At 45.7% G+C, this 14,214-nt stretch overlaps 1 protein-coding gene across 1 annotated transcript in view; it reads right to left on the reverse strand.

Moving 5' to 3' along the window:
- Positions 1 to 385: 385 nt before the first annotated feature.
- The window catches only part of FARSB (phenylalanyl-tRNA synthetase, beta subunit), a 71,189-nt gene continuing 57,360 nt past the window's right edge, over positions 386 to 14,214 (reverse strand). The window contains exon 16 of the mRNA XM_006890278.1: positions 386 to 537. Within this exon, the coding sequence (XP_006890340.1) occupies positions 386 to 537 (152 nt within the window). The remainder of the gene's footprint in view (positions 538 to 14,214) is intronic.

Here is a 14,214-nt window from a genome sequence, read left to right on the forward strand (position 1 = left end):
GCATAAGCACTGGTAAATGTTGGGAATGTAAACTCCTGGGTGTGCACACACTCTCAGTGCGGACTGGATCAGTGACCCAGCTCCTGCTATTACACAGGAACCGTAAGGAGGGGAGGATGTGCTGAAGCCCTGAAGAGCCTCCCTGCCATCTGGGGCTGGCCCTGCCTGGCTCATGCCCCTGTCTGTGCTCCTTCCCTCCGCTGGGCTCTGACCCAGCCCTCAGCCAATGCAGCATGGACACTGCACAGACTGGCCTGATGGTTTGAGACATACACGGGCACCAGGCCTTTATTAAACATTAAAGTACAAATGGAGGTCCCCTGTGAGGAGGGTGGAGGACACTGGGGATGGAGAAAGGGACACTTGGAGTACATCAGTCCCCTCCTCACAAAAAGGGCTCGATATTGATTTCCAGGGAGGAGCAGGGAATGGTCAGCTCAAACTTGGTGATGACGTCAGGATGCAGGACCCCGAGCTTGCCGACGCTCTGACCCCGGACAAAGACCTCGGCACATCGCCCCGGGAAGAAAGCAGAGCCTAGAAAAGAGAGAGAAATCAATGTTTCCCCTGACAAAAACAGAAAGAGCTATCGACCACTGAAAGTGCTGGTCTGCTGTAAGAGAATTACTCTTTAAACCACAGACAGAAGAGAGTGCTTTTCCACGCTTTCGAGTAGCAAGTAGGCAGCATCACAGCAAGGCAACCTGGCAGGGACATGAGGACAGGAGGCAAGTCAGGACCCTGGATATCAGGGGGAAGAGATGCTTGTGGGAAGGAGGAAGGGGCAGCTGGAGGAGAATTCGGCTGAGAAGTAGGCCCGGTCCTGCACAGTGAAAAGGCAAAAAAGAAAAGCCCGTGAACTTGTACAGAACAAGCTGCCTCAAAACAGGCTGATCCGTTGAGCTACTTGCTGGATTTACTTGTTGGATCAGACAACACAGAATTTTTTTTTCTAGTCCCATCACTCTTCCACCTTATCACCCAGAGACACGCTCACTCACAGTGACCTGCAGGTGAAGGGGATACCAGCCCGGGTGCTGGGACAGACAGGATTGGGGTCCAGCCCAGAAAAGCACCTGTGAAGTCAGTTCAGAGCGTCTGCTGCAGTCACAGCAAAGGCCACCCCGAAAGAGAGCTCACAGTGGAGAGGCTGAGGGACGGAGGAGACTCACCAGGTGTTTAAATGTTTGGGAGAAAAGAAAAAATACGAGTCAATAACAACAAAAACTAAACCCCAGCTAGGTCTGCTCCACAGGCACTTCAGTGCCACTCCATGGGGGACGTTCATCAGGTGGTGTGCTGCACAGAGGCACAAAACAAAGAAGAGCTGACTCACTCCTCTGACCATCACGCTGATGACGGCCAGGCTCCAGCTTCGAGTAACCGGCTGGAGCACTTACTGGCATGAACTATAAATAGCCGGGAGCCAGCGGCAGCCGCGTGTCCAGCCTGCATTCGGAGGGAGTGCATTATTTATGAACAAGTAAACGGCTGAGTCTCTACTAACGGCCCCAAGGTCAGTGGGATTTTAGAAGTGCCGACTGGAGAGGGGTGTGGGGAAGAAGGGGGACCTCTGTCGAGCTGATATGGAACCCCAGCAGACACAGAAAGAGGATTAGCTGAGGCCAGGCCAGCTGCTTCCGTTCCGGGAAAGACCCGAACGTGCCTGGGACTGTCCTTCTTAGATAACCCAGTGCAAGCTGGCCAAAAGAGAAGGTGGCTGCTGCTGCAATTTGGCTCCACTGTACACTAAAGCAAGACGGCCTGTGAGCTGCACTTAAGTGCCGTAAAACCTGTGCATGCCAGAATCATTATAAGGGTAAACCTATTAGAAAAGAAAAGGTCTATTTTTCCACTAATCGAATATTCCAGGAAATGGGTCTAAAGCAAGACAACCTGAGACCTGGAGGAATACAGCAGCCCCCCTCTGGCTGTAAGGAGTTCCCCTGCATAACAGCTACTCTTCACACACTTGGGGAAGGGAATCAAATGCAATACAAAACGTAGATCCACTGAAAATGCAGAGCTTTCAGGAAACAGCAATGCTACTAAGTATGATAAAGCCGGTATATGTGAATTCTGACGATATAACCCCAGCTTGTCCTGATTCCCCCAAATGAAGAGAAATCCTCAAGGCTGGATAAGTGTGTACCATAGGCTGGCAATGCTCTAAAACAGTCACCAAACAGGTCAGGGACGGTGAAACCAAGCCAACCATGCGTTCATCACCACCACACCGCTTCTGTGGAGCAATATCCTGAAGCAATGACCTGAAGACGACACCAGCCTGTTTTAAAAGGCCATTCAGAAAGGAGGCTTGAAGCTCTTCCTTGATAACCCCATCATGTTTAAGAATCCTTCCTCTATCCAAACCCTTCTTTTTATCTATCTTCAATTTCAATTTGATTGGATTCATTTGTACTGAAGCGTAAAACCAAACCATTTTAGAATCGAAGCCAGATGTGCTGTATCCTGACAATGTTAGCAAAATAAAGCTTAAAAGATAAGAACTTAAGAGTTTTGACTCTTTTAAAAGTAGCTTTCTGACTCAAGCACTTTTGAGCAAAAACTCAGGAGCAAGCCTGACAGTGGTAAATGCTCCCATTCCAGAAGTCTGACTCAAACGTCAGCTAGCCAGGGTGGACAGTCACATGAAAAGAGCTCTATCACTAAATACAAGGGGAAATAAATAAAGGGAAGAGAAGCGAAATTCAGTATTATGTGCTTTATTAAAAACATATCTAAGCCTTAGTTTGAATTGTGTGTCAGAAGCCCTGGAGCAGGCCCCTGGACCAGCACTGATCCTCAGCTGTTGCTGGTCACTGGCCAGTTGATTCCGGCTTATGGTGACCCCATGTATACAGAACTGTTACACAGGCCTACCTGCCCAGAGAGGATTCAAACCAACCACTTTTCAGCTAATACCTGGGTGAGTAACCGTCAGTGCCACACAGGGACTTTAATCCTCCACTTCCCATGCATATGTATAGATTTGCTAAAAACAGCAGCAGATGATGTTCTCAAGAGAGACCTGACTAGCCCACGGTCTGCCAAAAGAATAAACAAGTCTGTCTTGGAGGATGCAGCCGGGGTGCTCCTTAGAGGCAAGGAGGGTGAACCTTTGTCTCACAGACTTTGAACTTCTTGTCAGGAGGGTCAGTCCTTGGAAAAAGGGAGCATGCTTGCAAAGACAGAGGGTCAGAGAAAGAGTGCAGGACCTCAACCAGATGGCTTGGCACAGTGACCGTAACAACGGGCTCAGGCGTGGCAGAGACGGCAGGGATGACACAGGCTGGCCAAGCATCTCTGTCATTCATGGGACTGCTGAGCTGCTGTGGACTTGAAGGCACCCAACAACAGCCTCTGTTACCCCAGGCAGCAAGGTCAGCTTTTCTTGCCGTTTTAAAACTTCTAACCAGGTTTGACTATGATAGAAACTCAGCTGAGTTTCTTCTTGACTCCTCGGTTCAACCAGGGAAAAGCTGCCCTGCTCCTGTCAACAGATGACAGACATAAAAGGGCCTCACACTTTAAAGAAACACATGACTGATGCTGCAGGGAAATCAGGAATTCTAAAAGAAAAAGGGAAATGCAGACACTGCTTAGTGCTCCTTTAAACATCTATGGTTCGAGCCCAACTCTGTGGGCAGCAGGGTAACGTTTCACAGAAGGGCTGGAGAAAAAGACCTGTTTCACTAGCAACACAACGACAGCCTGCCCCACTGATGCGGCGAGTCGGCCGAGTTCAAAGCTGAGGGCATCTCCAGTGTCAGCAGAGCTCAGCCCGGTCACTCGGGCAGATCAGTGCGATCGCCAGGACCAAGACCTCTTAAATCAGCCTTTCAACAAGTAACAGAAGCCACACTGAAGTAAAACCTAAGTAACAGTCTTGGCTTGTGAGAAATTAAACCTGGAGGGTTGCCAAACGTTACTTAACAACGAGCAACACATTTCAGGAACAACCTCCAGAGGAGCCCTGGTGGCACAGTGGTTAAGCACTCAGCAGCAAACCAGAGGGCGGGGGTTTAAAGCCATCAGCTGCTGTAAGATCCCCAGCCCGGGGAACCCTCGGTGCGTCTCTGGCTGGCAGGGTCACTATCAGAACTGACTGGCGAGGGTTTTGGTGTGATTCTGGAGAAGAGGCAGGATGATGTGTCCAGGAAAGGAACACTGCTGATGGCACGCTAACTTTGCAGACAAGCGACCTTATGGTTCTTCCATTCACATGTTTGAGCTTAGATGGAGTTTTGGTTTCCTGGTGCATCAAGGTGCAGAAACCCCAGAGTTTTCGGCCTGCTCCCCCGGCACTCCTGTCCACAGCCTCGCACACTCCACCCTGCCCATCCCCTCCTGCGAGCACCACAGCTCTGTGGGATCCAGCACAGAAGAACCACCTTGCACATAAAACAGACTTGGTCAAAACACTGCTCTGTTGAAATACATGTGGAATCCTGGACAAAAGAAACAGCAGTGAAGCACAAATAAGATTTTAATTTCCAAAACCTAGTGGGGTGTAAGTAAGTCCCTTAATGAAAGCCTTTGCACCATCTCCGCCAGGGCTGTAATTGTGGGTCTGCGCTCAGGCTCAGCCGGCAGGGCTGCTTTGAGGACCTTGGGGGTAATTCTTGGGCCATAATCCGGCCCAGCACCTAGTCTTTAGCACATTTTCTGGCTAATTGACCTTCAAAGAGTTGGTGAGCTCCCTCTCCTGCTCGTTGCCAAACACCTTTCACAGTTTCTTTTTGGCTCGGCTTTCTTTCAGAGGAATATTATAGGGCAGAGTGGGCGAGGTTTTACAGTCATTCCTATAATCTGATGACACCTCGGAAGTAGGCGCTTAAGGGAGGGAACAGAGCAGACCCCCAGCTGAGGGATCAGAGCGGTTATCCAGCACGCTCGCAATCTCAATCCCCCACCCTGGCTGTAGCCAACCGCCGAGATCTATCAGTGCCCCAGCTGGCCCTTTACGTATGACCAGTACGTGCTCTACTGTGTAAGCCACTCTGCTGCTTACAATGTGGACCTTTACGAGTCAAGTCTATCCTATAGTAAAAATACAAGAACACAATGAAAAGAGGGGTGGAGTACACCAGAAAAGGAACGTTCATACACCAGGTACGTCACAGCAAAGAAGAGAAGCGATCAATGTGATCTGTGAAACAACCAAATCCAGGGCTCCAGAGCCCAAGGTATGGAATCTGAGAGATAGCTGGGAAACCACTGGGCCAAGTGACTGAAGCTAAATGCTTAAATTAGCTTAAATGGCTAATTACGTATTATAAAATGCAGCTGGTAGGTGAGAATCACTGAATCACCTGACCTGGAGGCTGGCACCTACCCAAACCCTCATTCTCCTGCAATTATGTATATGCAAGACTGTTGAACCATGGACTGTATGGTATATCTTCCAGAATCACAGCAAAGAAAAGACCTCTTTGTGTATAAACAAGGTTGACAAGACTTTGTCTCGTGCACTCGTTCATGGAGAAGGACACTATGCCTGAGAAAGGGGTCAGCAAAGAGAGGAAAGGCCATCAACGAAATGGGCTGACATAAGAGCTTTAACAATGGGCCCAGAGCAATAATGGTGGGGACGGTACAAGGAGGGGGAACATTTCATTCTATCAGCACAGAGTCACCATGGCTTCATAGTCACCTCCTACAACCACCACCAGCAACAGCAAGAAACCACGGCATACAGGGTGTATAAAACTCAACACATGTATAATAATACTATGTATGTTAGCATGGTGCTTCTGAAATGAGGTTGCTCTCAACGGTTTAGAGTTAGAACATATTTGAGATCACCAACAGAAATATGCAAAAGGGAAAATCAAGGATGGGGAAAGGACACTGCAGGTAGGACATTAACTTATCAAAGGAAAGGAAAAAGGCTTCAGAATATGAGGAAGAAAAAGTGGCACCAAATGTGGAAGGGCGCACACACACCCTCACCCACCCCCACCCCCACACCCCAGATCCTACTATACTCCGGGCTGAGAAAAAACATTTCTGTAAAGACCATTTAATTTGTAAATGGAGACTGAATAATTTCCAACGGGTAATATAAAACACCCACTCTCCCCCCAGATGCATACAATTCTTCACCCCACATCTGAAGTGAAATATTTATGGTACCCAAAGTCTTTAAAGAGAGGAGACCTAATCCCTTGAGTTTAATGGCTATCTTTCATCCCTTTCTGAAGATCAAAAGAAAGTAAAACCCCTTACACAACTTTACAGTGCTAATCCCGACACACCTGCAGACATCATTAACTCTTAAAGCAGAGGAACTGGACGTGAGGGGAGTGGGTCCCTCTCAGACTCACAGCATGGAGCCTGCAGAGGGTGCCTGTGCTCACAGCAATTTTAGATCAAGGCAGGACCTGCCAATGTTGGTATTACAAAGAAAGACAGCAACCTGTAAAGACCTTATTCTTGAAAAGTAATCAGCAAAGCACAGACTAGAGTCTTCTGACCAATGGAGAAACGCCTTTAAAAAGAAAAAAAAATTCTCTTATTACCACAATCTCCCTACGGCTAAAATTTATAACCATGACTATAACATTTCCCAGTCTTAATTTGTGTAGAGGAATCTGTAATTTATTTCTATGACTGTCAGTTGTTAACATCTTTTGTGAAAAATGTCCTTAATTATCTGGAAGGTACTAATTGATAAAATAGGCAATGCCAGTAGACATATGCATGTTTTAGATGTTTGCTGCACGTACATAACCAGCCACATAAAGAACACAGCTATGCAGGGCGCCTACATACATCACAGGACTGGTTTGCAGGTTTAAAAGCAGAAGTGTGAACTGGGGGGCGGGGGGGTGGGCAGGGAAGAAAAGTGCAACAATGAATGACTCAGTCAATGAATGTGTGACTAAGTCTCTGTAAACTTTCATTAAAATTAATTAAAAAATGTGTTCTGGATGAATAAAAAAAGAATAATAAACAAGGCATTAATGACACCCATGACATTTAAAAAAAAAGGAGAAGCATGGAGGAACGTTTCAGAATACGATGCAGCCAACTAGCACGATGGCTCCCAAGCGCAATGGTCTCCTTTCCAGTTTAATGAGTAGCACAGAGTCTTAAAGGCTCGTGAGCATCTAAAACGACTGGCTTGCATACTGCATACTCATACGCAGGGCTCCAGTGGCTGAGAAGCTGTGCTGCCAACCCACACGCAGAAATCAGCAGCTGCATCTTGGAAGAGAGAGGGGTAATGGCCTCCGGTGGAACAAACAGCCTCCAAAAAAACCCGCTGGCATGTCGGCTGTGAGCTGGTTCTGACTTGATGGTACACAACAACAACAACAGCAAAGAGAGTGAAGGAAATCAAAGCCTCGAAGAAGAAAAAAAAATTCTCAGAATCAATGGTCCAAACAAACCACAATGGCATCTTCTTACCAGAGACCAGAAAAGCTAAGACGGTGCACTCGGCCACCAGTACTGACCATTCTACCCAGTGACACGACAGAAGGTCCCAGACAGATGGGAAAAATGCACAGCCAAATTCTTCAGAGACCAGACCTAATAGAAAATAAACACTTATTATTAAGTCAAGTGAAGGGAGCTCTGTGGCCTAACGGTATGGAGCGCAATGCCAACCCAAAAGCACAAGGTTCAAATCCACCAGCCGCTATGGAGAAAGAGGAACAATCTTCTCCTGTGTGATTTACTGCTTTAGAAAACCCACTGCAGGGTGCGATGAGTCAATTCTGACTCAACAGCACATAACAACAAGATTGGTGAAAGGATGCCACTGTTGTAGAATGGGACTGTCCTTGGGGTTAGGGAGACACTGAGTAAGATGGGTTCAATAATGTATACTGCACTGAAGCAGAGGAGGGAGAGAACCGTCTAAAAGAGAGATGTAACTGGGTATTTCTGTCATCACAGGAGACTAGAGCGAGGGCTGCATGGTGGAGGGGACCTGGGGGAGGGTTTGTAAAACAATGAAAGAATCTTTTCTTTTACTTTTCCGTAATTTTTGGACTCATGTACTTATAACTTGTTAGTCAAAATTGTGTCTTCTAGGTTGCAACACCCCCATGATACATCTTGAAGGATATGTACATGTACAGCCAAGCACAATCAATAAGAGTGCATCTGAATTCCAAAATCAATCTCCATAATAGTCTATGTGTTTCCTACTGCCAAAGGGGCCCTTTAGAGTAGTGAGAGAAGATCTTCACCCTGAAACCCACAGCGTCCCTTTTCAGCAGGAAGTAGCTAAGAGAATACGCCGTCCCCTTTTCCTTATGACTCAGGGTGAAGTCTCTCTCAGGGAGGAGTGATAGGGAATGGCAAAGGATACACTGACAAAGAAGATTAATCAGAACTGGCTTTGACAAGCACTGTGGCATTTGGACAAGAACAAACTGGGAGGAGGGTAGAGAGAATAGTGCAACAATGAATGAGTGGAAGCCCAAAATCTCTGTAAATGTTTATGAAAATTAATAAAATATAATTATAGAAAAAAAAAAAAGATTGGTGAAAGGAAAGAATACGGAATGAACAGATGATCAGACACTGTGGGTACTTCAATTAATATTATGGAACAAAATGTGTATGAATTAAAAAAACCAACATGCTTTTTAAAGCTTTACTCAAATCACAATAAAAAGAAAATTACTTTTTTTTTTTTTTTAAAAAAAGCCAGACCAATTGGACTTTCAAAGACTAGAAGAACCCTCAAAACTATCACCCTAACAGAACCTTGGAATGTGAAACTGAAGTGATTTTTTGAGGTCACCTTTTAGCCAAACAGTGGACTGGTTTATAACATACACAGCTGCAATTAACTAGGAGACAGTCTGCTCACCTCAAGAATGAAGGTGAGAAGGCAAGGGAATTTAGCTCAATGGAAACAGAGGACAGGAAACGGAAATAAGAGAATGCTGACACAAGTAAAAATTGGCAACAGTGGCACAGAGCAATCTGTATACCAATTATTAAAGGGAATTCTGAATTTGCTGTGTAAAATTTCACTTAGAGCGTTACTTAAAAAAGAAAAAGGTATGGAAACACAGGGTCAATTTTGAAGTCTTACTGAAACTATGTGTCGCTCATAAAACACATAGACACTCATATTTCAAAGCCTGATAGAGGTCAGCAATGTCAGAGGAGCTTAAATGTGATCCATCCAACGGCATTTTAAAATTGGATTCAACAAACTTGTGTGCCACCAAGGGACTAAAAAGTGCCTCATCCATCTGTGTTCAAAACTTTTTCCTAAATAAAGTAACATTTTGTATTTGTCTAGCACTTAAGTAATTGTCCCAAGGTTTTTCACATGTCTATGGACTCCTAATAACCCAAATCTGCTGCCCCTGAGCTAGTTCAGTTCTGAGGCCTGGTGACCCTTCTTCAGGCTTCTGGGGCTGCAGATCTTTACAGGGGAGCTGCCCACTGTTCTCTCGTGGAGTGGCTGCTAGACTTGAACTGCCGACCTCTCAGTGAGCAGCCCAGTAGGCTACGCACTTAAAGGTATTGCCAATAGGTTATTATACAACCTACTGGTTTGCAATCACTTGTTATGCATCAGAGAGTTGGACAATGACTAGGGAGGGATAGAAGGAGAATTGATGCCTTTGAGCTGTGGTGCTGGAGAAGAGCATTGAATGTACCATGGACTACCAAGAAAACAGATTCATCCTAGAGAGGGTTAAACCGGGCTGCTCCTTGGAGGCAAGGATTCTGGGGCTTCGTCTGACATACTTTGGACATGTTGTAAGGAGAGACAGGTCTTTGGACAGGGACATCATGCTGGGCAGAGTGGAGGGATGGCGCAGGAGGGGAAGACCCTCTATGAGATGGATTGATTCAGTGACTGGGGTAATCCGGATGGGTGTGTCAGAGGCAGTGCGGTTGGTTGGTGCAGGATAGAGCAGGGTTTAAGGCTGTTGTACATAGGGTCGCTATGAGTCGCAAACAACTCGACGGCACATAACAACAACAACAACAAGAACTGGTTATTTAACCACTAGGTTATGCCACATCCTCAAAAAAAGAAAAAGTATGGCTCACACCACCTTTTTGGGGCAACAGTTGTTCTTTGCCTAGTTTGAGCTGAAAAAAAAAAATCTTTAAAAAGACTATTTCTCAATGCAAGTGAGAGGAACATACTACTTTCTCCACATTCACAGTGAAATAATAATAATAATAATGTTATTGTTGGACAAATTATGGAATGAAGGGGTACATCAAGTCTATCTGTTATTTCACATTAGAAAAGTATTCAGCTTACCTCCAGTCAACCTGAAATAAACACAACGTGTACCATGTGTCATGACAGGTATGTTTTCGTTTCAGAACGAGGTATTTGCTGACAAGTAGGGCACAGAGAAGAAAAAGGAGAGCGATGGAACAATGACATGGCAGAATCTCCGTTTTCTACTTCTCTCCTGTCTGCAGCCGGAGCAGTGACCTGGCCCCTGTGCAGGCTGGCGGAGCCCCCTGTGGGACAGGCGCAGCACAGATGGGAAAAGGAAGTCTAAGGAGATTAGGGGAGCCGCCCAAGGCAAGGGATCCTAAGAGCAGGCTGGGTGCAGGGGCCACTGAGCTCTGCCCCGGGCACAGAAGCAAGTCCACATTTTTAAGCTTTTAGTCAAAGTCAACCTGTACATTTCATGTTTGCAGACTGGCTCTTGTTTATAAATAAGCAAACAATGGACAAGTGATAACTGACCACGTCTGTGATGAATGTTAAGGCGCTCTGGTGGCACGTGTGTTAAGCTGCACGGCCACCCGCAGGTCATCACGTCCACTGCTCCTGGGGAGACGCAGTCTCTTCTCCTAAAGGTCTAAGATCAGGCGCGATATTTTGACAGCAGTCCAGAGTAAGCGGCGCACTGCAAAGTGGACCGGGGAGGGGGAAGCAAGGAAACTGGGCAACAATGAATGAATGAATGAAAATCCAACTTTTCTGTAAACTTTTGTTAACAACAACAAGATCTACAGCCCCGGAGACCCAATGGAGGAGCTGTAATTGACTTGATGACTGGATATGCTGCTGCGTTACTGTTGTTCTTGCTGAGAGCCAAGAGGTCACTCTGACTCCAGCAGCCCTGACAGTGCAGGTCCAGCCTGCAGGTCCCAGCTGTAAGCTGTCCAGGGAAGCACTGCTGGGCATTTCTCATGTGGAGGCACTGGCAGGTTCGAGAGGCTAACCTTCTGGGCGGCAAACAAGCACCTAACAGGTACACCAGCAGGGCTCCTCTCTACTTCCCCCTCTGTTACAAAATTTCCTAATGCTAGTGGACGTAATGCCCTCACATTTGTTTCCTCTTGTTACTTTTCCACCACAGCATTAGACTGCATACTATTTAAGTGATCAAGCTTATCTGGGGAATTTCAGGAGCCTGTAAGATAGACTAAGAGTTTGGCAGCTAACTGAAAGGTTGGCAGTTTGAATCTACCAACTACTCAACAGAAGACTGGCCTCCACTACTCTTCATTTCCACAACCCTGAAGTGTACCTAGATTTTCCATTTTACTTGGATCCACAATTGATTCCCAAGAAAACAGAAGTCAAGAAACTGGCTGACAATACTGAACTGGGCAAAACTTGCTACAAAGTGCTAAGAGTAAAGATGCCACTGTGAGTACTAAGGTGCACCCAATTCAAACTATGGTATTTTGGATCACCTCATATGTATGTGAAAGTTAGACAATGAATAAGAAAGACTGGAGAACTGATGAATACCCCATAGACTGTCAAAAGAAGAAACAAATCGGTTTTGAAAAAGTGCAGTTAGAGGGCTGCTTAGGAAAAAAGTATGATGAGCGTTCATCTCACATACTTTCCCATGTTATCTGGAGGAGTCAGACCATAGTGCTTAGCAAAGTGAAAAAGAAGCCGCGTCTTGATGAGACAGACTGACGCAGCTTCTGACTGAACAAAGGGCTTAAGGCAGCAAAGGCTGACATTGGTGCTGGATCGGACGGGGTTGTGCTCCATTGTATGGTGGGTATGTATGCTACAAGCACAATAACCACCAGAGAGGTGTAAAGTGCTCCTGAGAACCTGGTGTTCCTTAGCTATCATTTTTGGCATTTATTCATAATACACACCAGTCCTGTATACACCCACCACACCTCCCATATACATACAGAGGGAGTGAGCACCTGCCCTGCTGTTGATTCAATTCTGACTCACAAGAGAATCTAGAACATCTTCCAGACCCCCTTCAAGAAGGCACCTGACAGTAAAGCAAGTGCAATCAGGTTGTTCAGAGAAGAGCAAGACTATTTAATCAGCATCATTCCCTGAACTTCCTGAGGTCTAAACGGTAATTTTTTTTAAAAAGTTAAGGAACTTCCACTTGAAACTTACTTTCAAGTATATATAAAAAAGGAGTTTGTTTGCTTTTAAGTGACTTCTAGGTGAAAAGTCAGAATATACTTTACAGGCCAAGGCTCTGTCCTCTAGGAACAGCCAGTGTCCTTGTTAGCCTGAAAGACGAGACGCTGAGTGGGTCCTTGAAGCTAATGGACAGGAGGGTGGGTTAGAGATGGACAGGAGGGTGGGTTAGAGGAACCATTACAGATGTGAAAAGAAGAGCAAGCCATTGGAACTGTGTCCAAAATTCATAAGCGAGGGGGGAGGAGCAGGCAAAGAGAGAATATTAAAATTATTTTATTAAAAGTTAATTTTTAAATAACTTAGAAGTTAGCCTGAAACTGGATTTAGCAATCTTTAAGAGATGAGTAGAATTTAAATACTGCCAAGGAATTCAGGCAGGTGAGAATGTAAATATAATCTGTAAATTAAGATCCGTTTCATCTGTAAGGAAAAGTCTCAAATACCAGTGGCTTTCAGCGGACAGAGGTTCCTTTCCCTCTCCTGCTGGTTAAGAGTAGATGCTCAGGGTACCGAGCCCTTTCTTCTGAGGGGCTGTGTGCTCTATAGTCGACCACATTTACAACCCCAGGGATTTATTCGACACACTGATCTATTCTTCCCTCTATCCACCTATCAATTCTTTTAATCCTTCCATCGATTTAAGAGCTGGGTGGCCACTTAGAGGGCTGACATTTAATACAGCATTCTCTAGGAATTCACAGGGCACTGGGTCTTAATCAATACTAGGAAGCACACTAATGTACCAAACAGAACGCTGCCACGTTTTGACCTACAGAGGAGACCGCTGCCGCCTGCGGCCAGTGCAACTCGACCCTACGTGTGAAATGGATGGAAAAGGAACAGTCAAAATTATCCTTCAGCTCTTTTTAACCTGTTAGGACACAGGCCCTTCCTTGAAAGTCTAACAGTGAACTTCTTCAGCATCTCTGCCTTTGGACAGTGGGATCCTTTGTTTCAGAACAGTTTAGACCAAATCGAGCCTGTGTTGAGGAAAAAGGAACACAAGGTGGTAGAGACTGAATTGTGTATCCTAGAGATATGTGTTGTAAACCCTTTCTGGATACTCATGCGATATTCCCACTTGGGAAGGAGTTTTCTCTCTTAGGTTAATGAAACTAGTACTAGTTAGGACAAGGCCCTTCCTCCAGAGTCAACAGAGGCCCAAGTCCATGGACTGTCAAAAACTATCTTGAAAGAAGTGCAGTCAGAATATCCTTGCAAATAAGGATAGTGAGTCGTCATTTCACATATGATGGAGCATGAGCTGAGGAGGGGCCAGTCCCTGGAGAAGGATTATGATGCTTGGAAAATCGGAGCATCAGTGAGAGACAGACTCTAAAAGGGAGACGAACTCAGTGACTCTTAGCACAGCAGAGGCTGTGAGGGTGGCACAGACTCAGGCACTGTTTCATCTGTTGTACACAGGGTTATTGCAAGTCAGAGCTGGCACAGTGGCACCTAACAACAAGAACGAATTGTGAGAAAATAAATTTCTGTTATAGCAGCAGTAGGTAACGAAGACATGTTCAACTCACTGCTGTAGAGCAAACTGGGCATAGCTGACATTTCAGCTGTTTTTCAGAGGCTACAAATTGCATGGAAGGAAACCACCCATTTCCGAACTGCCTGCCTTTGGAGAGAAGCACAACTCCTTGCCCACCAGGTCACCAGAGCTCCCTAGACAGTAGTAAAGAAAACATGTTTCTCTGATTTGGTGTCTAGTACATAGTCAAATTTTTAACAACTCGAAAATATGCATTCTGGGTTTTGGTTTTTTTTTGTGGGGGTGGGGATGTGAGGGGCTTATTGTGTTTCATTCATGTACATTGTTTTTTGGT

Source organism: Elephantulus edwardii, unplaced genomic scaffold, assembly GCF_000299155.1.
Source record: "Elephantulus edwardii isolate Elephantulus edwardi_28Jun2011 unplaced genomic scaffold, EleEdw1.0 scaffold00087, whole genome shotgun sequence".
NCBI lineage: Eukaryota > Metazoa > Chordata > Mammalia > Macroscelidea > Macroscelididae > Elephantulus > Elephantulus edwardii.